The sequence below is a fragment of the Cyprinus carpio genome, chromosome B21 (assembly GCF_018340385.1).
Source record: "Cyprinus carpio isolate SPL01 chromosome B21, ASM1834038v1, whole genome shotgun sequence".
Classification (NCBI taxonomy): domain Eukaryota; kingdom Metazoa; phylum Chordata; class Actinopteri; order Cypriniformes; family Cyprinidae; genus Cyprinus; species Cyprinus carpio.
The window spans coordinates 3,380,199-3,405,064 of NC_056617.1; the positions used below are offsets into that span (position 1 = coordinate 3,380,199).

Genomic DNA, 24,866 nt, shown 5'->3' on the forward strand with positions numbered 1-24,866 from the left:
AGAAAAGGTTATATTACACCACAAAATCCAAAGAAAGGTGACAATTTTTAATGCAAAATGTCACGTTATAGTTTGAAATCCAATGAAATGGCAAATTTTGTTACACAAAATGTTGTATTATACTCTAAAATTGTAAGAAAAGACGAATTTTGTTTTTGCAAAAGGTCGTAGTTTAAACCAAAATCCAAAGATGAGCCAAATGCTGTATGCAAAATGTCATATTATGCCCCAAAATTCAAAGATAAGCAAAATTTTGTTAATACTATAACCCAAAATCCAAAGAAAAGCATATTTTTGCATGCAAAATGTCATGTTATGACCCAAAATCTACAGAAAAGCAAACATTTTGCAATGCATAAAATTATTTCACTTACATGGCATTTGCATTATGACATTTTCGTGACAATTAAGCTGAATGTAACGCAAAACTGATTTTAATCAGTTTTTTTTTTTGATGTGCTGTAATGTAAGGAAAGAGGAGATATAGTATATTTTGTGTTTTTTTTTTTTAGTTTTTGGTTTTTTTTGTGATGGATGTGTGTTTTTTTTTGTGTTTGTTTGAGGAGATGAGCGGTAAGACAGACCTGTGAGAGCATAACCATTCTTTTTTCCTTGGATCCCTTAAAAGGACACTGGATGACATCACTTCCTGTTGTTTAACAGGGACAAACTGACACCCAACAGTGATGTGAACATATAAAGTGACTCTTTAGGCTGTTTACACACAGACAGGCGTTCCACACACACACACACACACACACACACACACACACACACACACACACACTCCAACTAAAGAACAGGTGAGCACACCTGCTGATTGACAGGAGGGGAGGGGCTGTGGGCGGGGTCTCAGTCAGTCACAGGAGTGCATTAAGTTAAAGAAAGAAAGTGGGTGTGGTCTTGAAAAGCCAGTCAGAGCTGATGATTGGCTGTAAAGACAGTTAGGAGGAATGCGGAGGGCGGGGTCAAAGTAGCATGGGCGGAGTCGGAGTTCTCTGGACCAATCAGATCTGCTCTTTGAAGGCTCCCCGCGCAGCAGTGGAGGCGGCGTTAGCGGCGGCGGTTTGCACCGTTTTGTTGGCCATGACGCCTGTGGCGAACTCCTGCTGCGCCTTCTCGAAGCTGGCGCCGGTGGTTCGGTACAGAGCATGAACCTGCAAATAAACACACGCAAGCTTGATTCTACTAACACCTAACCTGGTTAAAATGAAGTAAAGGTGTTTTGGTGCGGATTATGGAAGCTGGCAACCAGTTTAAAACTCCTTCAAACTGACAACCTGGTTAAAATGAAGTAAAAAGAAGATTTTTATTGTGTTTATGGTTCAGTGTTGTTTTAGTGTCATTACTGTACTATTATTGAATTTATTTTAAATGATTAAACATTTTAAATGAGCTTTCATTTTTAGATTTTCATTTTATTCAGCTTTATTTTTATTTCACTTCTAATTTTATTCTTTTTAGTACTTCAACTTATTAGTTGCCAATGAAACATTACTAATTTCTAATTCACATGGACCTACAAATAAACACGTTTTACTGGAAATGACTTGTTCTATATATATATATATATAGATAATTTTTTTACTGGAATATATATATATATATATGGGTATAAATATATATATATATATAATATATATAGATCTACTTATATATAGGCACTTATAACAACCAACCTGGGTAAAATAAAATAATAACAGTAGAAATAAAGTAGTAAACTCTAAAAGAAAGTTTCAATGTGTTTGTATTTGTAATGTGCTTTTGTGATTTTTATATTCAATTTTTTATCTTATTTTAGTACTTAAACTTATTTCATTTAGTTGAATTAGCTTTTATTTATTTTTTCCAGTTTTCATTTATATTATAGTGGGAGTTTTAGTAATTTTGTTATGTGCTTCTGTCAGTTTTATTAGTTTTTGGTAAAAAAAAAAAAAAAAAAAACTTTTTTATTTTTTTAGTTTTAGTCATTTTAGAACTTAAACCCATTTCATTTCAGTTTGTTGCCAAGTCACCATTTCTAATTTTCATTTTCTTTTTTTCAGTTTAAAGTTTTTAATTTAATATTAATATTTTATTTCAGCTTTTAAGTTTTAGTTTTAGATAACAACATTGTTTTGGTTAAGCTCTGAAGTCTATGCAAGTGCATTTGAGGTGAAGCACATATTATATTTATACGTTATGAATTGTTTAAGGTGAAGCACCTTTTTAAACATGATGAGAGAGATGACGGCCGACGCAGTGAAGAGGGCCGCAATCAGGATCATGATGATACCGACGGGAATGCTTGTGTTCAGCCCAGTCAGCGCTGAGATCCAGCCACTACAAACACAAACAATAGATCAGTCTTCATATCGTTCACAATGTTACAATCTAAATTTTATGTGTGATGGAGGAAGGAAAAGTGAAGTGAAATGAAAGGGAAGGGGTATGTTTTGTGTATTGTAATTTTCATTTTTTATCAAGTGTCATTAACAATGTTACAATTTTGAATATATTTCCATTTTTGCTATTTATGGGAATGTTTTTTTTTTACCCTCATATAAGAATCAGCGTGTCATCCATCCGAGCAAATTAAATGACAAAATTCATCAGAGTAAAAAAAAAAAAATCACTGACCTAAAAAATTGATTCAAATGTAGCTATAAATAAGCCACAAAATACATTAATATAATAAACACAAACAAACCATTTTTAACAATTATCCAGACACTATGTTTGATTAAACAGCTCTACACTGCAGTAGATTTTAACATTTTTATGGTTTCAAGTTTTGAAGCTGCTGGGAGTGCTTTTTACCCACTTTTAATGATTTTACTTGTTTCTTTTCAATAAAATGTGCGTTTAATTTTAGTTACATATTCAATAATCTACAAATTTGGTGTTAGAAGCACTTAGATTGCATCATTAAACAGAACAAGAACAGAAAATTTAAAAAATAATAATTGTTTATTTGTTTATATTTTAACAAAATGTCAGCTACCACAACTATATTGGTGTTGAGAAGCAAGTGGAAAACAACTAGATATAATAACTAGGGCTGTCAAAATTAACACGTTAATGCAAACTCATTTTAACGGCACTGATTTTAATAATAAAAAGCGCCTAGAAAACAATACATAAAACATAACTGGACAAACCTTATTTAAGTATAGATGAAATCACAGCACAGCTATTGTCTTTATCTTGTGTGTATTTGATTTCATCAGATGACGGCTCGATTATAAATCAGGATTTATGTGCAGATTAACATCTTGGAAGGGAGAGCTGGTTATGTAGTCTTAATGGGTCACGTTTCAGTCACTATTTCATATTCATTCGGTTGTCTGACAACAGAAACTGTAAAATATAATGAAAGGAGTTTTTTTGAGAATTTGGCTGCATCAAAATACAGTAGTTATGTGGGCACAGAGAGGCAAACAAATGCATTAATAAATAATAAATGTACATTTTGCATGTTCAGAAGAAGTGAGCTGCTCTGTCCTGCAAATAATGTAAACAGGCTTGTGTAAATTGCTCAGTGCAAAGAAAGAGAAGTAATAGGAACCTGGTATTTCTATGTTCTTTTTTTCTTGAACAAGTTATTTGAAAAACATCTATGACCTTTGAAACATGTCTAGTCTTCATGCTCTACGTTAGGTATGGTTTCACTAATAATAAACATTTATTTTCATCAAGCATCCACATTTGTCCATGCCCATGTTGATTAGAGTATTAAAAACTTGAAAAGTATAAATTCAAGGTATATTTAGAACAGATAAAAACGTACGATTAAGTTGCAATTATTCATGAGCTAACTCATGACAATCATACGATTGATTGCGATTACATATTTTAATCAACTAACAGCCCTAATAATAACTAAACTATTAATAAACAACAAAATAGTAAAAAGGTTTTAAGAGCTTATCTTTCATAAAGAACTAAATCTGGTCTCACTTCATTTAAAAAAAAAAAAAAAAAAAAAAAAAAAAAAAATCGAAAAAAAAAAAAAATCACATGTTATTAAAACATACATTTAAATTGTATAAATGTTAGAAAGTGGTTTTTAAATATCTAGGGCATTTTTATCACTCCCAGGAATTATCACTGTTTTTGCCCTTTTGTCCGGGTTAATTTCTGATTCTGGTCTGTGTGTGTGTGTGTTTCCTCACCTGGCTCCCCAACCTGTAATGCCAATGGCTTGCAGCACATGGACACCAAACTGGCAGATATAGACGAAAAAGAATACAAAGAACCTAAAAGAGCTGTCACTCCTACAGAAAGACAGAAAGAAAACAGTTATAGTCTGAGTTCTCCATAAAGTGTAGTGTGTGTGTGTGTGTGTGTGTGTGTGTGTGTGTGTGTGTGTGTGTGTGTGTGTGTGTGTACCTGAATGCTCCATACAGAGGTCTGTACCAGCAGACAAATGAACAGGGTGTGAAGAGCATGAACCAGAGCATAGCCAGACCAAAATCCACTCCCCTCGACGCATCTACACAGAACCACGACAAACAGCCGAATATATTGGCAAACAGCGTCCCCGTGTGGACTGAAAGAGAGGAACAGGAGAAAAGAGAGGATGAAGAAACATCACTCTTTTGTTATTTTTATGGAACATAATATGGGGAAAGAAATTTACTATAAAATATTTATTTTCAGGAAACTTTAATACATTTTTTGAAACTTTGGGAAATCTTTGCAAAGATTATATATGAAAACAATGACTAAAACTGATTTAAATGTTAAAAAACAAACAAATTAATTAAAATAAACCCAAAATACATAATGTACTTACCGTTTAGCAACCTTCAACAATTTTTAAAATGACAACTAAGCTGACACTAGAACAAAAATGATTGTGAAAATGAAAAATACAACTGAAAATAAAAAACAGAAATGTACAAGTTGTATGAATGTTTTATCCATGAACCTGTTAATAATTAAAGCTGTCTAAATATTCACCGTCTCGGTTATATTAACTGAATCATTGCAAAACCCCTTCACAGTCACACAGAAGTTGCTGCATTAATAGTAGAGTTCAAAGCCAGACTCTGTTCAATCATTTATAGAAGATAAAGCAGAGCCAGAGCGCATTCACACACACACACAACCCATCATTCACAGGGAATCCTCTGTTTATAATGTCACAAAAGATTTCCATTTCAAATAAATGCTGTTGTTTAGAATTTATCAAAGAATTTATCAATCTGTCAATATGTATTTATCAAAGAATTCTGAAAAAATGCATCACAGTTTCCACAAAAATATTCGGGAGGACGACTGTTTTCAACATTGATAATGTTTCTCGAGCTGCAAATCAGCATTTTAGAATGATTTCTGAAGATCATGTGACACTGAAGACTGAAGTAATGATGCTGAAAATTATTATTATATTAATAAATTATATTTTACAGCATATTCATAGAGAAAACAGTTATTTTCAATTGCAATATCATTACATATTTTGATCAAATAAATGCAGCCTCGATGAGCAGAAGAGACTTTCAAAATCAGTAAAAAAAAAAAAAACAATTTGAACAGAAGTGTATATATTACTTAATGTTAGTTCATAGTGATTAATGTAGCTAACTAATGTTAACAATGAGACCTTATTGCAAAGTTCAACTAATGTTAACAATGAGACCTTATTGCAAAGTTCCCAATTATATTATCAATTTAAAAGACAGTTTTTTTTTAGTTGTGGTTTATATTATCAATTTAAAAGACAGCTTGTTTTTTTGTTTTTTTTGCAAAAAAATAAAGGCCCTGCAAGTTGTACAGTATCCGTTTAATTTAAGTCATGGAGTCTGTCTACATCCTCAGCAGCGGGTGTCAAAAAAACACCTTCGGCTCTTTCACCACATTTACTGCACAATAATTACTTGCGTTTTTTGTTTTACTGTTTATATTTTTGCCCAATTCCCTTCCAAATTCCTACAAAACAAGATCAGGTGAAACTTAAACACCAGTCAGATACTAATCACATGACGCATCTAATATCATGTGACTGATCTCATCCAGTATGAAACGCATCAAACACACCACCAGTTTCTCTGGGAGACACAAACACTGCTCAAGTCTATTCATTTCATTTCCCCAGAGTCTTTACACTATTATTACACAAACCAAAAACCAGATGCGCTTCCCAGACGGACGCAGCTGTGTACTCCACAACACTCATGTCAATAAACACTACACTGGAAAACAGGATTATTTCCAAGTTGTAAATAAAGATTATTCAAGTAGGTTTTCAATAAAAAAATAAAAAATAAATAAAAACATTATCTTTTCTACTTCAAAATTTCTCATTTCATTCAATGTGTCACTTGCCATTTATATGTAATTTTCTGTGAATGAATATGTGTGCCAAAAATTGAAGCATAAAAAATGAAAAAATTTTCATCTGAAAGGGAAAGTTCATGTGAGTAAAATGAGTTTACTTTGTTTGAAAACGTTTCATATGTATATGTATATATATATATATATATATATATATATATATATATATATTATATATAATATATATATATATATATATATATATATATATATATATATTTATTTTGTTTGATAATGTTTGTTTTGTTTTTTTTTTTTGTTTATTTGTTGTTTTATTTTTTTTAATTTCTAAATGCAAAAATACTATGGCAACATTCAAAACTGAAACATATAGCTTATAAACTTATCTACTGTAGGTTAAAAATATTAAGTCTCTTTTTTTTCAATAACTTTTCTGCTTCAAACAGACCTGGAACATGAACATATGAGAATTACACTGACTTGCTTCACAGTTTTACAACATTTCTTTCAAAAAAGAGCATTTATAATGTTAGTCAAGGTTTCTAATGTATTATTTAGTATGAAGATTTTCCACCTATGTCTGACCTACAGTGTAGAATTAAACAGGCTGTATTTGTAACTGTACCTTTAAGACTCCTACTGCATATGTAAATGAGCTCTCTGTTGTGATTGGCTGGCCTTCACAGACAGTATGTTTGGTTACTGTTTTTGGACTGCTGGCATTATGGGATTGGTCAAGAGTCACTCACACATCCACAGATAGTACATGATCTTGACGGTTTTCTGGTACTCCACAGGGATGTCCACCGATATGTCATGATAGAAACACGGACCCACCGGAAACTTCTCTGGAAGGGGCGGCCAGTTGTTTTTCCTCCCTAGAAACAAGAAGGAAACAGGAAAATCAATTAAAAGTGGGAAGAAAGAGGTGGATGACGCAATCGGAGCATGATGACAAAAGGTGGTAAACTGAGGTACAGAACAAGGAAACAGAACAGTAATTGTTTTTCCTCTCCTCGTGGTGCACAGAGACAGTAAATCACACTAAATCTAAAGTTGATTGTGTGAGATGACAAGCACAATACTGTCTCAACCACAGAACGAATGTCTACAGATCAGCTGATGCATATTGCACACAAAAATGGCTACAACTTAGAATTTTTTTTTTTTTAAATGTACTCAAGTACTCTAACGAAAGTTACATTTAGTAGTGTGTATGCAACCTTGATACCTTTCATATTGACAGAGTAATGGTAACAATATGGTAACATTTAAAACTTTTGAATTTTTGAAATTTGCCTACCTTTTTTCAAAATAATCATCACGTCCACTATTTAATTTTATCTATACAAAAGAATTTAAAGCCTTTTAACAAAATTGAAAACAAAAAAAAAAACACCTTTTATTGATTAATAAATTAATTAATAAATATAAAATTCTTAATTTTGAGTTTAAACTCATTTTTAATTTGCAGAAGTACCAATTTCTTATTCCTCGTCACAGTTTCAGTTTTTCCACGGTTTATGATTTCAAAATTATCAATAAAACCTTCTCATTACATACAGTTTTTCCAAGTTATATATGCATCAGCTTTAATGCACTTATCAAAAAACAAAAGCAGTCAGATGTTAAAAATTTTTTTTTTTTTTCAAAAAAGTATTCAAAATTATGATTTAACTTACAATCTGCAAAGTAGTGGAAAAAGTGAAAATCAGGATTAGGCATACAATGATGTCATGCACGTGAAAATGGACTGAGAATTGAAGAAATCATTGTAATCTGGCTCAGATTCAGACAGGAATCATGACCTTGTGGTGTTTTTCTGCTGATTAAGGGAGAATACAAGACTTTTTGATCTTACAAATGGTCATCAAAAGCAAAAATGCATCCTATTTTGTGCTAAAGCTTGATGTGTTTGAGCAAAACAGGCACTATTTTGGAACCAGCACCTTAAAATGAGTGAGAAACACATTGGATTTCATTTACTGAATATGATGCATGGTGATGGAGATGAGTTTTCTACACAATTTTGGTCAGAATAAGCTACAATGTGGATAGGATTTTATTTAATAAGACTAACCCTTTCCATTTGTTGTGTTAAAGGACCTAACTGTGGTAGGTGACTTTACATGTCTGTGTGGGTGGTTTCGGACCAGAATAAGTGATGCAGCATAGACAGGCCTGACGCGAGGCTAATAACTCACCTCCTGATGCGCTGAGAGACTGCATCTCCCTCTCCCTGCGGTCCAGCTCAGCCGCTTTTCTCTCCAGCTCCTCCTGTCTCCTCAATAACTCCGCCTGGGCTCGCGCCTGATCCTACACACACACACACACACAAGGTGGTTATGAACACAAAATAATTCTGCTTACAGGCACAGCAGAACATAACTTCAGGAGAGTCAACATCCAAACACACCAAAGGCATTTTATGGAGACACAGCTGTCAGAACCAATCACAAACACGTCTGAAACTCAGACCCGTGAGGGCCGATCACTGTCTGACTGACAATGCAAGTCTTGTCTTGTTTATTCACCGCATATCTTATCTGGCGTGTCGTTATACACTGTAAACTTGAATATGACTACCATAAGTGATTATGGCTTATGCATGAAAATGTAAAGCTATACTACAATTCAAGACATCTCTTCTGCTCACCAAGAGTGCATTTATTTGATCAAAAACACAGTAAATCAGTAATATTGTGAAAGATTACAATTTAAAATAACTGTTTTCTATGTGAATATATTGTAAACTGTAATTTATTGCTGTGCTACAAGCTGAATTTTCAGCATCATTACTCCAGTCTTCAGTGTCACATGATCTTCAGAAATCATTCTAATATGCTGATTTGCTGCTCAACAAACATTTCTGATTACTATCAATGTTGAAAACTTGTGGTGCTTCATATTTGTGGAAACTGAGATACATTTTATTATTATTTTATTTCATGATTCTTTGATGAACAGAAAGTTCAATAGTACAGCATTTATTTGAAATATAAATGTTTGGTAACATTATAATTGTCTTTAATAAATGTGGTTGATTAATAATTGGTTTTATTTTATTTATTAATTTATTTATCCTAAAAATAACCTCCTCAAACTTTTTAGTAGTGTACTTAAGTGTACTTTTTAATAGGTGTTTTTTGTATGAAGTCAATACTAAATTTAAAAAAAAATAAAGTATTTTTTTTTAAATGACACTATATATAAAATATATATAATATAAATTCCTATATGATATAATAAAACATAATATAATATCATATATAATAAAATATAATATAATAGATCTTGCCAAGACAGAACTCCTTGTGGTTCCAGCAAACCCATCCAGTTAGGCATTAGCATCAATCATAACTCCTTCAAAAAACAGCCAGAAACCTTGGAGTTATGATTGATAATCAGCTGACTTTCTCAGACGACATTGCTAAAACTGTCCGGTCCTGCAGATTTGCTTTATTCAACATGGCTAGCCCCTTTTTATTTATTTTTGAGCATGCTTAAAAAGTGGTTGTTCAAGCTTTTGTTTTGTGGAGGCTGGACTATTGCAAATGCTCTCTTGGCAGGTCTTCCAGCCAGTTTCTATCAAACCTTTACAATTAATCCAGAACGCAGCAGCAATATTAATTTTTTAACGAGCCAAAAAGAATACACGTCACACCTCTATTTATCAGTTTGCACTGGCTACCAATAGCTGCTCTCATAAAATTCAAGGCATTGATGTTTTCCTACAATCACTAATGTTTGTCTCCAAACTGGCTCTGCACCTCTTTATCTAACTTCACCTCTAGAAGCTTGCGTTCTGCAAGTGAACGTCACTTTAAGCAGATTGATTGTTCGCTTGAAAATCACTTTTACGGACTTTTAAAGTAAATGTTTCCTCCTGATGGAAAGACCTGCCCAACTCAATCCCAGCAGCTGAGTCCTTAGCCATCTTCAAGAATCGGCTAAAAACACATCTCTTCCAAGTTAATTTGACTCTCTAACTCTAGCACTCTCCATTCTAATTCTATTCTTTAAAAAAAGAAAACTTTTCCCTTTTAGATTTGCACTCTATTCATTTACTAACTGCTTGTTTTCTTTAAAAAAAAAAACACTAGTTTCTCTAATCTTTTTGTATTCTATCTGTTTGTTTTCTTTTTATTTATTATAGAATTAAAAAAAAAAACTTGCTACGTGTACTGCATTAAGCTAACTGAGACTTGTTATAGCACTTGTATATCATTGCTCTTTTACTCATTTTGATTGCTTTCATTGTCCTCATTTGTAACTCGCTTCGGATAAAAGCATCTGCTAATGGACTTAATGTAAATAAAGAACTATATTATACAACAAAGAATTATACTATTTACTATATTCAAATATAATATAATATAATATATTAATTGATTAAATGAGAAAATCGCTCAGTTTTTTATTACTTTGATGAAAATGCAATGTCTACTTAGTTGTTCAATGCTTAAAAGCTTCATGACATTGTTTTAAAATATTCTTTAAATGAATATATTTTTTAAATATTAAATAGTGATATAAAATAAATTAATTCAATATGAATATACAGGTATTTAGCGCATATCTCAGTACAATAACACACTACAACATCATATTCACTAAAAATCCAGTGAAACAGATTACCAAATACAATCAACACAGTCATGATATAAAAACACCCAGCGTCAGAAACAAGCTCTTCTATAAAACCACAATCGCTAAATCGAATGATGAAATCTAAAAGTTTTGATCCGTCACTCACCTTTAAGGATTACTTTATAGAGTTTGATACAATATCGCAAGAAAGGAGCTAAACTGCCGGTGAGATTAACTTGACTTTTAGCTGGTCATAAATATGAACGCTACAGTGATAGAGAACTTTCCAAGCTTTTACTTCCATAAACTGAACTGGTTGTGGTGTAAATACTGTGTGGGATGTGAGAGATCATTGTTTGCACTCCATACTGTTTAGCAAACACACACAGTAGAGTTTGAAAATTAGTTTTAAAGTACTTTTGCATGAATTAATCCTGCTGAAAAGACGCTTCGACGAGAAATAAAGTCCCGGCTGCACCGGACCTCATAGCGGTGACGCATCCTGCACTCATTACAGCAGCGTCCCAGTTATGACAGATTATAATTTTAAGAATCACTCTTATCTAAGCCAATCTGTTGACGCATTCTGCGCTTGTTTCTGGGTCATTTTAAGGGCTCAGAAATCCCCAGCTTTCCCTGAAGGCAGCATCATGTGACAAGCACGGCTTAATAAAGCCAGTGGGCAACCAGTCCTTTAAGAAGCCTTCTGTTGTCACCCTGAGGCTCAACTCCTCTCCGCTGCTACTACAAACTAAAGACTACAGCAACAGACCCTGAGCTAAACACTAGCAGCTTCAGATTCGGCCTCCTCCTGAAGATCTGGATCACCTTGTTGTGTCCTAACTCAAAGCATCTGACGTCACGCATGGAGCCCGAGCGAGTGAGTCATCTGACACACACCCAAAGTGTGCCTGTGTTTCCATATGTGTGGAGCGAGGCGTCCCTGTCCCTCAGGCGTGCTGAATTATACAGTATAACTCACTCGTGAGCAGACTGGCTCGCAGCTCTTGCCTGCTGGAAGCTTCTGTTGTCCTCCTGAGGATATTTCTGTGAAATCAAGGAGGATTTTCCATGCCGAATACCCTCTGACATCAACGTTTGCATCAGGGATTGTGCTTCACACGGACCCAAACGGGTATTTAAGGTTTCGGAAAGTCCTTCTAAAGGAACTTTATGCAGTCGATTAACACATAAAATAATTCAGACTCGTCCCTCAGTGCGTATAAATGAACAGGAAACACATTTAGAGTGCCCCGTAGCCTTCTTTAATATAACCACCGCAACTAGGGCTGCATGATTAATTGGAATAAAACTCAAACTGTGATTTAAAAAACGCGATTATCAAGTTGCAAAGGCTGCAAATTTATCTTAAACAATATGTGCTGCGTGTTTCAGAGTGAAACATGGCGCTGTGTTCATTTACACATGAGCAGCTCATCAACGTGCAATGAAAACAAAAGAGAAGCTTTACGGGATCTCTGCAGATTTTCACCAAAATAAAAGTTTGTCGGTTTGATATTTAAAAATGCCCTAAATATTAGTATTTTTAGTAGTGCTGTCAAATGATTAATCGCGATTAATCACATCCAAAATAAAAGTTTTGGTTTACATAATATATGTGTGTGTACTGTGTTTATTTATTATGTATATATAAAAACACACATATACAGTATATAGTTTGAAAATATTTACATGTATATATTTCTATTCATATAATTTATATTATATATAAATATATGTAATATATAAACTTAATTTTTTTTCATGCATGTGTGTGTATTTATATATACATAATAAATATAAATAGTACACACACAGATATTATGTAAACAAAAACTTTTATTGTGGATGCGATTAATTGGGAGTAATCGTTTGACAGCACTAATTTTTAGTATTTGTATTTATTTTATTTTACAGTGAAATATTCAAAGAGTATTATTTCTCTTTAATATTCAGTAATTATTTGAACAATTTACTTATTATAATTTATTTTACTTATTATATTACTTATGTAATTTATATTATTATTATTATATAGATATTATTATATATCTAGATTAGATTATTTATTATATTTATATTATTTACTGTTGTTAATAATTGTAATAATAATACAATTACAGCTGTATTGATAATCACAAAAATTTTGACCAAATCAATGCAGCCCTTATAACAAGCAGAGAAAAGCTTTTTAACAATACACAAAAAAAAAAAAAAAAAATTCCCTTAATCATGCAGCCCCTTGTCAAACCATTGTAATATTAGAAAGGAACATGATGCAACCATCTACAAAGCACCGCTCATCCCCTGAGAGCATTAGTGCCATGTCAAAAGAACAATTTAGACAACTTTTAGAACAACTTTTTTCCACTTTTTGGCTGCTATACTTCAATTTTAAGTAAATTAAGTAAAGAATAAAGTGAGGTGCATGTACCTGTGTCTGCTGAGGTTGAGTGTAAGCTGGCGGTTCTTCGGTGGGTTTCATGATGGCCGGCTGTGTGTTGGCTGTGGGCGGGACTGATTTAGGGGCGGAGCCTGGCGGGACCTATAATGCCACAAAATAAAACGTGAGACACTGTAGTCCAAAACACCAGATGCTTTCACCTTATTTGCAACATAATAATAACAACATAAGATCTTTTCCTTTCAATCATAAATCCAGACTGAATGTATCTGAGAGTGTTTTGAATGTTGTGGATCATTCAGAAATGAAGCAATTCATGTGCACAATTAAGGCAAGTGATAAATGTAATATAAAAGCGTTCAGTCGACTGACTGGCAATCAGACGGGTTTGTGCTTAAGTGTGGGCTGTTCTGGGCAGTGAGCCCTACGCTGGTACAGCTTCACTAGTTATACCACACTGTGAATGATGTTATTTGTTGGTACTGTATGCATGCTGTTTGTTTCCTTGCCTCCATTTCTCTCGTTCAGAAAAAAAACATACTACTCAAACTAAGTCTGAATGTTTACAGCGCACCTTAAACACACATTTGGATGACCTACAACATTTAGCAAACTGTGCAGTACAAAACAGAGCACACGGCATGGCATACTGTATCCCAGAATGCAATGTACTCGAATTGACCTTCCATTACCAGCGTGATGACAGAAATTAACATCAGCTGCAATCTCATTGTTCAATTGCATGCAAAAAAATAAATCAGCTGTGTTTATTTCTAAAATTTATACTATATTATAATATAAATATATTTCTGAGATATATATTTCTATATAGGCATATATATATATATATATATATATATATATATATATATATATATAAATATATATATATATATATATATATATATATATATATATATATATACACGTATATATATATATATATACACGTATATATATATATATATATATATATATATATATATATAGATACATATATATATATATATATATATATCTATACTACATATTATATATATATATATATATACATATACATACATACATATATATACATACATACATATATATACATACATACATATATATACATACATACATACATATATATACATACATACATACATACATACATACATACATACATACATACATACATACATACATACATACATACATACATACATACATACATACATACATACATACATACATACATACATACATACATACATACATACATACATACATACATATATATATATATTTATTTATTTATTTATTACATACATACATACATACATACATATAGTATAATAAAATTATAATGTTTGAAATCTTTATTGTTGCATAATGCATTATTCTCAAAAATTGTAGGTTGTAATTATTATTTATGTAACAGTGTTATTACAGTTAACTAAAACTAAAGCCATAAAACATTTGTTACTTGAAATTAAACAAAAAAAGAAAACATTTCTCTTTTTCAGTTACTTGATGTACTAAAATATCTATAACAAAAAAATAAATACTATAAAGAATTTTTTTAAATATCATAATAATAAAATCAAAAACACAAATTAAAATTAAAGAAACTTTAAAAAATTAAAAATACTTTAAAATATTTGTAAAAAAAAGTATGTAAAAAAAACACTTCTAAGCACAGACAGCCAGCCTCTCTCTCGCTCTTTTCTCAAAGTTTGTTGGCGGTTTGTATTTTCGAGCCGTTCTAATTATTATTGTCCTTAGGAAACCTCTACACTTGTTAATTTTATACATAATAAGTTTACAGCTTCTCAATATAAGAGTGAGTTTGTCTCTGTCCTGGGCGTCTCACCGGCTTTGTGTCTGTGAAAGGGTTGTACTCCTCCAGGCCAGGTGGGGCGGTCCGCGTTACTTGTGTCACAGATGGATCCTGCAGAAAACACAGAGAGAGCAAACCGTCTTTAAGTATTTGTCTGTTTAGGATATTTCACCTAGATATTTTTTACACAATTTGCACACACCTGTAAGTAACAGTAAGGTTTTCAGTTTACTTTACTAACAAGGTTTTAATTTGATTGTCTGACTTTATGCATCTTATGTTTTTTACGTAGAAACCTGAAAGTCAACCTGGTACTTTTTAATAGTGTTAATTTTGTTAACAAATCTAAAATGAAAACATCTGTTGATGACATTTTTTTCCATGAGTAACATGAGACGAAGACAGCACCAGTATCATTAATTAAACACTTTGTTTTATATGTGTTTAACATTATTAAACACATGAAACTATGACTATATCAACATGCAACACCATTGAAAAAAAACTAAAATGTAGTTTAAAACATGAACCATTCACAAAATCTCTCTATATTTTCTTCAACAAAAAAAAAGAGGAGAAAATATAGACCTCAGGGTTAAACTCTGTCCAGAGTTCGGGTCCGTTTGGACCCAGAAATACATAAAAATGTGAGAGAAAAAAAAACACATTTTGACTGATTTTTGGAAGAAAAAAAAATGGCAGACTAACTAACACTATTTTGCCAACATGACTTTGTTTCCAGACAGACTGATTAAAAAAAAAACCCTGAGTACATTCAACCAATCAGAGCAGAGCTTACTAGATCAAGAAAGTGATTCCCGGTTTTGCATGCAAAATGCATGAGACGTTTAGTGCGTGGACTGGGGGTGGGTTTGCTGTCTAGAAGAGACGGATCTACTTGTTATGAATCTTCTTGCATATTTATGCAATTGCTCAGAGCTCCTGTAAACCAAAACAAATTCTTTGTGTGTGTGTGATAGCAAATAAAGCTCCTTCTGATATTTGGTTTGGCTTTATGGAACTGAACAGTGTATATAGTAGATAAAAAATACTTTTATATCCATGGTTACTGTAGCTTTGTGTGGCACGTGTGCTAAACTTGTGTGTGGACAACCTCGTCTTATTTACACACATGCTGAAACTAAACTACACAAACAAGTCAGAAATCATTATGATTGTGACATAACATATGACTTTGCAACATGCTTTGACAACAAACAGCTTAATTGCTGCTGTAAAACCACCATAAACTAAGATCTAAACGGCACTAAACAAACTCAAACTTTCCTCTCATGTGCTGCTGATGAAGGCACGATCATCAGGACTAATGTCCCACAGATGTCGGAGAACTCGGAGAACTCCGGAGCAAGCCAAACTAATCCTGACGCCCAGTGCTGAGTCGGCATCAGATTAAAGCACAGAACAGCAGAGAGAACGCAAACACACATCATGTCACGCTTCAAGGAAATACTACACATTCTGTCCTCCGTTTCCACTGCCCACAACATCAGGAATATCAGACTGAAGCTGTAATTTTCTCCTGCCTGATTCCAGTAATTTACACAGAGCAAAAGCTATAAATAGATGAGGGGGAGAGATCAACCCTGGGTTCAGAGCAAAGATTACAACTCTTTATGACCAATACCACACCAATTATATTTGCTAAAGGTTAAAGCAATAGTTTAAGTTCTGCATATTGATTATCAGACATATTATTATTATTATTATTTATATTATTGTTGTTACAATTTTGTTTTTATTTATTCTTTAAACCAATAGACTACAACAATAAAAACATCATAACAATAATAATAATAATAATAATAATAATAATAATAATAATAATATTAATAATATCAACAATACTTAATAATATTAACACTAAATAATAATATTAGCAACACTAATAATACATACATATATATAAATAATTTTAATTATTCAGGAAAAGAATTCTTAATTAAAATACTTTTTAATATATTTTTTGAATATATATTTGCATGGAAAATTATTCTTGTTGTTGTTGTTTTATTATGATTATAAATAATAAAATAATATCCTAATACATAAATAAATAAAATAATTAAATATTTTAAATTCTGGATATTGGTTACCAGACATTTTATTATTATTATTATTATTATTATTAATAATATTATTATAGTAGCAATATTTCTGCATAGTCTGCATGTTAATCAATAAACAGACAGAATACCTATACACTCTTTAATTGCTGAAACAATAAAAACATGCAGTGTTATTATTATAAATAATGATCATTTGTCATGTACTGCCAGTATACAGTAGAACACAATTTGAAATACTTTATCACACAATGCAATGCACTCAAAATTGACCCGACTTCCGTGTGACGAATGAACCGGAATCTCCTTCTGACGCAGTACTCGGCCCGGCAAATGTTCAGTCATCACTGGAGAAAAATCCTGTATGCCTCTCACTATATTCATTCAGGCTTATACGGTTTCAAACATTTATTCTTTCATAGCCTACTACTTTTTACATTAGGCAGCTCTGATGCACACTAGTATTCACTCCAAACACACAGCAGGAAAGATCCTTTTTAAAATTTTGTGTTTCTGTGTTTATGTATTTGGATATTTGATTACTGACTAAACCAGAGGTTCATTTAACACACAAGGTCCAAAGAACGTTAACTACAACACCACACACACACACACACACACACACACGACTAAACCGCCCCTTGTTTCCATAGCAGCCCCAGTATGCAGCGCTCGGGTCCTGAGGCAGATCCGTTTCATACGGCTGGCGGACTGTCAGGACTCCAGAGCCATGAATATTTCAGACACATATTCACACACATACATACACATCTGTACCAGCAGGAAGACACTGTCTTTGTCTTCAGTATTGTTATCATATACACACTGTGAGACAGCGATGTCTGATGTCACACTCTGTGATCACCTGACCTGAACGCATGTCTGTATCTCCAAACCTAGTCAACTGCCTACCTAGAAAGCATTTTTAGGCATTATAGGTGTGTCTAAACATTCAGAAGCACACAAGAATATTATCTATGTAAGCAGCACACTAACGCTTTATCTCAATTTGCATAGTTCACACAAAAATTTAAATTTGCTGAAAATGTACTTAACTCTTAGTGCAGTAGTGGTTGAATGGGTGCCGTCAGAACAAGAGTCAAAACATCACAATAATCCACACCACTCCAGTCCATCAGTTAATGTCTTGTGAAATGGAAAACTGTGTTTTTGTAGGAAACAATCTGTTGCTTCCAGCTAAAATATGAGTTCTATATTCTTAATATTGTTTTCGAATGTGAACATCTTGTCTGGTCTGAATCAAGAGAGAAATCTGCAGAGATCACACACTGTTTACAAGCCAAAAAAGCTCTGAACATATGAAGGTGGATTTTGATGTAAGAGGACAACAGGAGATGGACTTTTTCACAGGAGGAAGCGTTATTATGGACTTGTATTTTAGCAATGATCTGATGTTAAAACATCTTGATGGATTCATTTCTTACAATATCTTACAGCTTTTGGTTTCTCAAGATGTTAACTGATGATCTGGAAGGGTGTGGATTATTGTTGTGTTTATATCAGCTGTTTGGACTCTCATTCTGACGGCACCCATTCACTGCAGAGGATCCATTGGTGAGCAAGTGATGGAAAGCTACATTTCTCCAAATCTGATGAAGAAACAAACTCATCTACATCTTGGATGTCCGGAGGATGAGCATATTTTCAGCAAAGTTTCATTTTGGGTGAACTATTCCTTTAAGTGTGAGCCACTTGTTTACCTGAGTGTATGATATATTAACCTATTGACGATGTACTGTAACATGTAACCCAAAATGTGAAGATAAAGTACAGAAACAACCATTTACATCACATATGTCCTTGTGCATCACTCTATATGTAAGAGTGCTCGCTCACATTCGGTGACCTGATTCTAAAGCGGGAAACTCAACCCAAGCAGCGCGTTTGGGTTTGACCTCCTACAGCACTGCTTTTCTTCATGACTACAGATGATTTCAGAATGTACGCGGAGGCTCGCCAGGCACAGCAATCGAGTATTCACAGAATGAAAGCTTATTTTAGACAGTAACAAGATTAGCGTTGAATGCAGCTGAGATGAAAACGGTGCAAATCAGATCAACGCAAACATAACTGCTGCAAACTTTCCCAAGCACATGCAAAACAAATCTGAGCGTAAGGCTGGTGTGACACATCTGCCGTTAATGCAGAGAAGATTGTCTACATGCAGGTTTGTCTTGTAGAGGCCATCTGAACAATGAGTGTGCTGTGACGTGAGTGTTCACATTTAAGGCCAAATGTTTCCGAAGAGACCGACAAAAGGATGCAGTTTTGTGTGGGCTAGAAGACAAAAGAAACCTGAAATGTCACCTTACAGATACGCAAGTGAAACCTACAAGACCGCAAGTGAAAAAGTCAAGCACACTTTAAAACAGAGGTTACAAAGTGCTTTACAAAAAACATACAAGACAAAAAATATATATTAAGAAATGATAAATAAGAAACCAATATGAGAAAGATAAGTAAATAGTAAAAAGAAAATATGAGAATAAAACAGAACCCATGGCATCTGGGATAATAGCAGGTAAAAATAGATTTCAGAAATATCTGTGTCCAAGTATCACTGAAAGCAAAATGCAGGTAAAAAAAAAAAATCTATAAACCCACTCTTTCGGGCAAGAAAGGGACAAAACATCTTGTTTCAGAGACACAACAGCTCTGGTCCAAAACCTAGTAAGCTCCCTACCTGAACAGCATTTTAAGGCATCATATAAACAATGTTCCAGCTCAGTTCAAAATAAATATAAACAAAAAAAATATGTAGCATTTGCTGTGTATTTAATGTATTTATTTATGTTTTTTATTTCTTATGTATCTTTTATGATTATTATTTAACCAACGTGTGTGCTGTTGTGTGCATTTATGTAGTATTTGATGCATATTATTTTTTGTATTTTTCATTTATTATGTACATTTCATGATTATTTAATCCCCTTTTATTTGAGTATAAATGTATACAAACACATATATAAAATGTCTCTGATGTACATTTTATTTATTTTTAAATATGTATTTTTACATTTATTGTTTTTATTTCCTATAAATCGTTTGTTCCTATATTTATTCACTTTTTGTTTTAATCACTCTGTGTATGAAATGTTATTAAAGTATCAGACTGTTGTCTTTTCCTTCTCAATCCCGTATGGCACACTATTTATGTTTGCTGCCGTTCCAAATCAGTCACTTTTGAGGCTTCACTGCAGTTCTGATGCTGCCTTAGAATACAGCTGACTAGGTTTTGGAACAGAGCTCAAGTGTCGCTCAAAGACAGTCGGTCATTCTGAGAAATCAGAAGATCTGAGCGGAAATGAAATTCTCATTCAGTGAAATCATCTCTGAGTCCCGTGACAGTAACGTTCCTCCGCCGATGACAGGAGTGACTCGGAGAGAAACCAGAATAAAACCATTCTGTTCTTAGTCACCGCTCCCTCAACAAACAGTGTGAATGAAGGCAAACACACACGGTGACGGCGGCTCACTGTAATAGGTTCCCCTGCATCTGCAGAGCGACCCACGTCTCCAGAAACATCCATCTAATCAGATCATTAGAGTTTTCTCTCTCTCTTCTTGTGTGCTCATTACGATCTCCGAGTGACGGACAGAATCAGACGGACCTCATTTAGACAGCCTACTTTCTTACAGCTGTGACACACACACACACACACACACACACACACTGTTTTTATGAGTTTGACAGCTGCTGCATTATGAAATGACTGTAATAAGGTAAAACATGCTCAGTCAGGGCCAAATGCATGCATGCATTCAGTTAGTCTCACACACACACACACACACACACACACACACACGCAATGGTTCTGCAACATCCTGCAGCACTTGTTGATGAGGCTGCATCATTTCACTGTTTCAGCACAACCTGAGAGTCGTTTCTACCAGGATCTCATCCAGGACAAAGACTGTTTGCTCTGTGGTTTCATTTAGGAGCTGCCTTACAGAGTCAGAAATGTTTAACAATGATTACCAGACTCCGGTGAGGAATGACTCACCCTCCAAACTCAAAGCATTTGTCTTTTCTGGGGAAGATAACAACTAAAAATTGTCATCATTTAGCACCCTCACGTCATTTCAGCCCTGCGTGACTTTGAAAATTGGGTCATTATTCACTCCAAACGCACCCCCTGTGAGCTGACATGAGTCACTGAAAAGATCTGATTCAAAAGAAAGATCTGTTCAAGAATCAGACGTATTTAGCCACTCCTCTCATGAACATAACGAGGAGAGTTAAGGTGTTTTGGTTCAATTTCAGTTGTTTTCTCACACAAATCTCACTTTTACAAAACGTAGTGTAAGATGTACTCAGAAACAATTTTCAGGAATTTCTAGTAATTTCACAATTACAAAAAAACAAAGTAGCACATTGAATTAAACATTACATTTTGAAGTAGAAAGACTTAAATAGTACGGTTTTGTAAAATGTGCTAATTCCACCAACACCTGGCATCATAACAGCATTCAACCGAGATGCCGTTGTCTGCGTGCTGATTGGCTGAGATGGAGAAAACACCAAACCCCAGGTATTTGCTGATGTCTGCTTTATTTTGAGGTCTGGAAGCAAAACCAGCAAATTAATCAAGACACTAAGAATCTACAAGCTCAAGACGGTCTATATATACACCGAAGACGTGACTCAGAAACACAAAGCAATCAGGAGGCCGCATTAATTATTGAGACCCGCCACAAGAGTCGGTCGGCTACAGTGTTGAGTTACCACGGCAACCCCATGACGGACCGCATACCATTACTGCCGAACATTTAACGAAATACCTCGTCTGACCAGTTGAGTTTAATGACGGCTTGAGAGGTATGCTTTTAATAGAAACATTTCTGGGAAGGAAAATTGCTGCTGATGATTATGAAGTGTGTGTGTGTGTGTGTGTGTGTGTGTGTGTGTGTGTGTGTGTGTGTGTAAACGTGGGCGGTTTGATATTAGAAATGAGGAAAAGAGAGAGACCTGGGTGATCGAAAACAAGCTTCCTTCTCTAAGAGGTCTAAACGATCATGTCCTATCTGGCCGAACAAAGGCCACAATCTGCCGTGCATGAATTTGCATTTGTCCCCTGCACCTCCAAGACGGGTCCGATCCCACCTGTGAGTCTACAACACCTGTAATGCCAAATAAACACACTCTCCCCCGAGACTACAAGACAGAGGAAAACAAAGGAGCGAAAACTCAAGGCAGATGGCCTTTGTGTATTAACCTGTGAAACCTGACATATGAAGTAATAGTTTTTAATTGAACAGCTTATCGCACCTTTAGACAAAATACATTTCCATAGTTTGCATGTGTTTTACGTTAACTATCATAGCTAATTAATACATCAGGCTTCATATAGTGATAATACGGAGGAAAAAAAAAAACTCAATTTTATTAAGAGGCCCAAACTGAGCAAAATATGCACTTTGATACAGCTGATATTTATACGTACAAACAGGGATGAATTCTAATGCTTGTAATGTAAACCAATTAGATCTTCATCAACAGTAAAGCAGATACTCACATAAACACATTTTTGCTCTGTATCTCCCAATAATATTTCTTAGTAAGATGATATTTACATGTTAAGTTTAATGTTCACAACATATAAAGCCATGCAATACAGTGATGAATGAAATAAATGTTCTTCTAAAGCCTGAAAGATCTATTTTGAGACTCACATCTGAACATGATTTCGCTAAAAATTCTATTTTGGATAATCAAGTAAACCGAAGTCGCTTCAGTCCAGCAAGTGTTCAACTATCACATCTATTCCTAACAATATCAAAGTTATCCTTATAGCTATACTTTATAAAAAATGTGTAGATTTCACAGCATAGACACATATATATTAAAAGACCTTTTACTTGCTACATTGTGTGTAATAGATTGGGTGCAACAGGTTTAACAGCAAAGATTTGATTATGTTGGTAACATAAAGGCCTTAAAATTCATATCACACATGAGATCGTAGGCTCACACACACACACACACACACACACACACACACACACACACACACACACACACACACACACACATATCATCATCCTTTACTGGTCCTAAACATCATCACTCAGCCCTGTGTAAACGTGCACACAGACTGTAAAGTGATCATATTTATTTCTCACACTACCAGCTTCAATAACAGCAGATAATACACTAGATAACACACTCTAAAAATATAATATAAAGCCCAGAGCATACCAAATAAAGCCCAGGTTAGAAACCAAACCCAGAATTAAAGACTCCGTCGTCTTGATAATTATAATAAAGCCATTGATGTGGTCAAATATGATTTATAGTGCATTAAAGGTTTGTTTTGTACTGACTAAACATAAAACTGGGCACATAAACCGAATCAGAAAACTAATAATAATAATAATAATAAAAGCTAACAAACAAAACTAAATAGCCAATAATGACATATTTACACACAACTGACTGGTTAAAAAAACATTCTGTGTTTTTTTCACGTAAGATAATAGGATTAAATGAGTTTATTATATACGGATGTAATGGAAACGACTAGAAAATGTATTGACTTTATCTGTAAACACACATAAAGCGTTGCGCCGAGTCACTATAATAAAAACAGCGCTGAAATGACATTAACGTTACCTGAAACGGGTTGCTGAAGTCCGGGTCCGCGAAGGGGTTGCTGTCAAAATCGGACATGTTACCGGTTTAACTGGGCGGTTTTGTCTTTATTAGACTTTATTATCGGTATTCGGTGAGAGACGCACCAGCAGCTCGAGACCGATCCGCAACCGCAAAATGGCAGAACCGGAAATGACGTCATGCGTCAGCTGCACGCTGTATTTTTATACAGTCTCTGGCTGCACGTCTTAAAGTTCAGTATAATTAAATTCATATTGTTAAAATGTGTTTCTAATTATTATTATTTATGGTTATTTTAATGATTGTTTTTTTTGTATTATACTTTTTTTCATCCAATTACATCTTAATATTTACTTAGATTTCATATACATGTAATTTTTTTTTTTTTACTTTGTTTGTTGTTGTTGTATTTATTAATTAATTAATTGTGTGTTTTCACACCCTCGGATAAAAAAGTGATAAAGTGCAGAACAGAAACCGTTCATAACAGAAAATGTGGGCATTGCAGCCACCTGGAGTACATAAGCAGTAATTACAACTCAAGCAAATTATTTCTTGTTATTTTATTACATCCATTTTTGATTATTTCCTGATAATAAATAGTACTTTATTTAACACGTTATAATAGGTTAATTATGATGAACTATCATAAATACCATACTCATCAAGAACAGTTTTTAACTTGTGCATTAAAACACAGCATAATATTTACATAATGTATAAGAAAAAAAAAGAAAAAAAGATTGTTTCTTGATATTCATCCCAGCCATGGTCTTACACTATAAAATAATATATTTCCTGGGTCTTTGCTCTCATTTCGGTCCTTTGCTAAACAAAGTAGGTCCCTCTTGTTATTGATTTTTGTAGAGAAATGTTATAGCTGTTGTTGGTGATATATTTTAGATGTAAATTAAATCTCTCCCTATTAACAGAAGCTTTAAATGGATTCCACATAGGCTATTATTCTTTACGCACAGTGTTTGGGAGTGAAACACGTGCACGTACATGTGAATCACTTGTGCATACATGTGAAACGAATGCACGTACATG

The 24,866-nt window shown here is 33.7% G+C and overlaps 1 protein-coding gene across 1 annotated transcript; it reads right to left on the reverse strand.

Moving 5' to 3' along the window:
• Positions 1-552: 552 nt before the first annotated feature.
• On the reverse strand, positions 553-23,998 carry scamp1 (secretory carrier membrane protein 1). Its single transcript, XM_042747921.1, has 9 exons — positions 23,817-23,998; positions 15,132-15,209; positions 13,307-13,417; positions 8,487-8,598; positions 7,032-7,160; positions 4,372-4,531; positions 4,155-4,256; positions 2,205-2,322; positions 553-1,157 (listed from the first exon to the last, which is right to left on the reverse strand). Exons 1-9 carry the CDS (start codon positions 23,871-23,873, stop codon positions 1,008-1,010), a joined length of 1,017 nt encoding a protein of 338 aa, XP_042603855.1. The 5' UTR covers positions 23,874-23,998; the 3' UTR covers positions 553-1,007.
• Between the last annotated feature and the right edge of the window lie 868 nt (positions 23,999-24,866).

Excerpts from the sequence above, each read along its gene's own strand:
- scamp1 (XM_042747921.1), bottom strand. The coding sequence starts at position 23,873 with ATGTCCGATTTTGACAGCAACCCCTTCGCGGACCCGGACTTCAGCAAC. Across the intron at positions 4,532-7,031 it reads CATGTACTATCTGTGGATGT|TCCACACGGGGACGCTGTTT; the intron begins GTGAGTGACTCT and ends CCTCTCTTTCAG. Across the intron at positions 2,323-4,154 it reads ATTACAGGTTGGGGAGCCAG|TGGCTGGATCTCAGCGCTGA; the intron begins GTGAGGAAACAC and ends TTGTGTTTGTAG.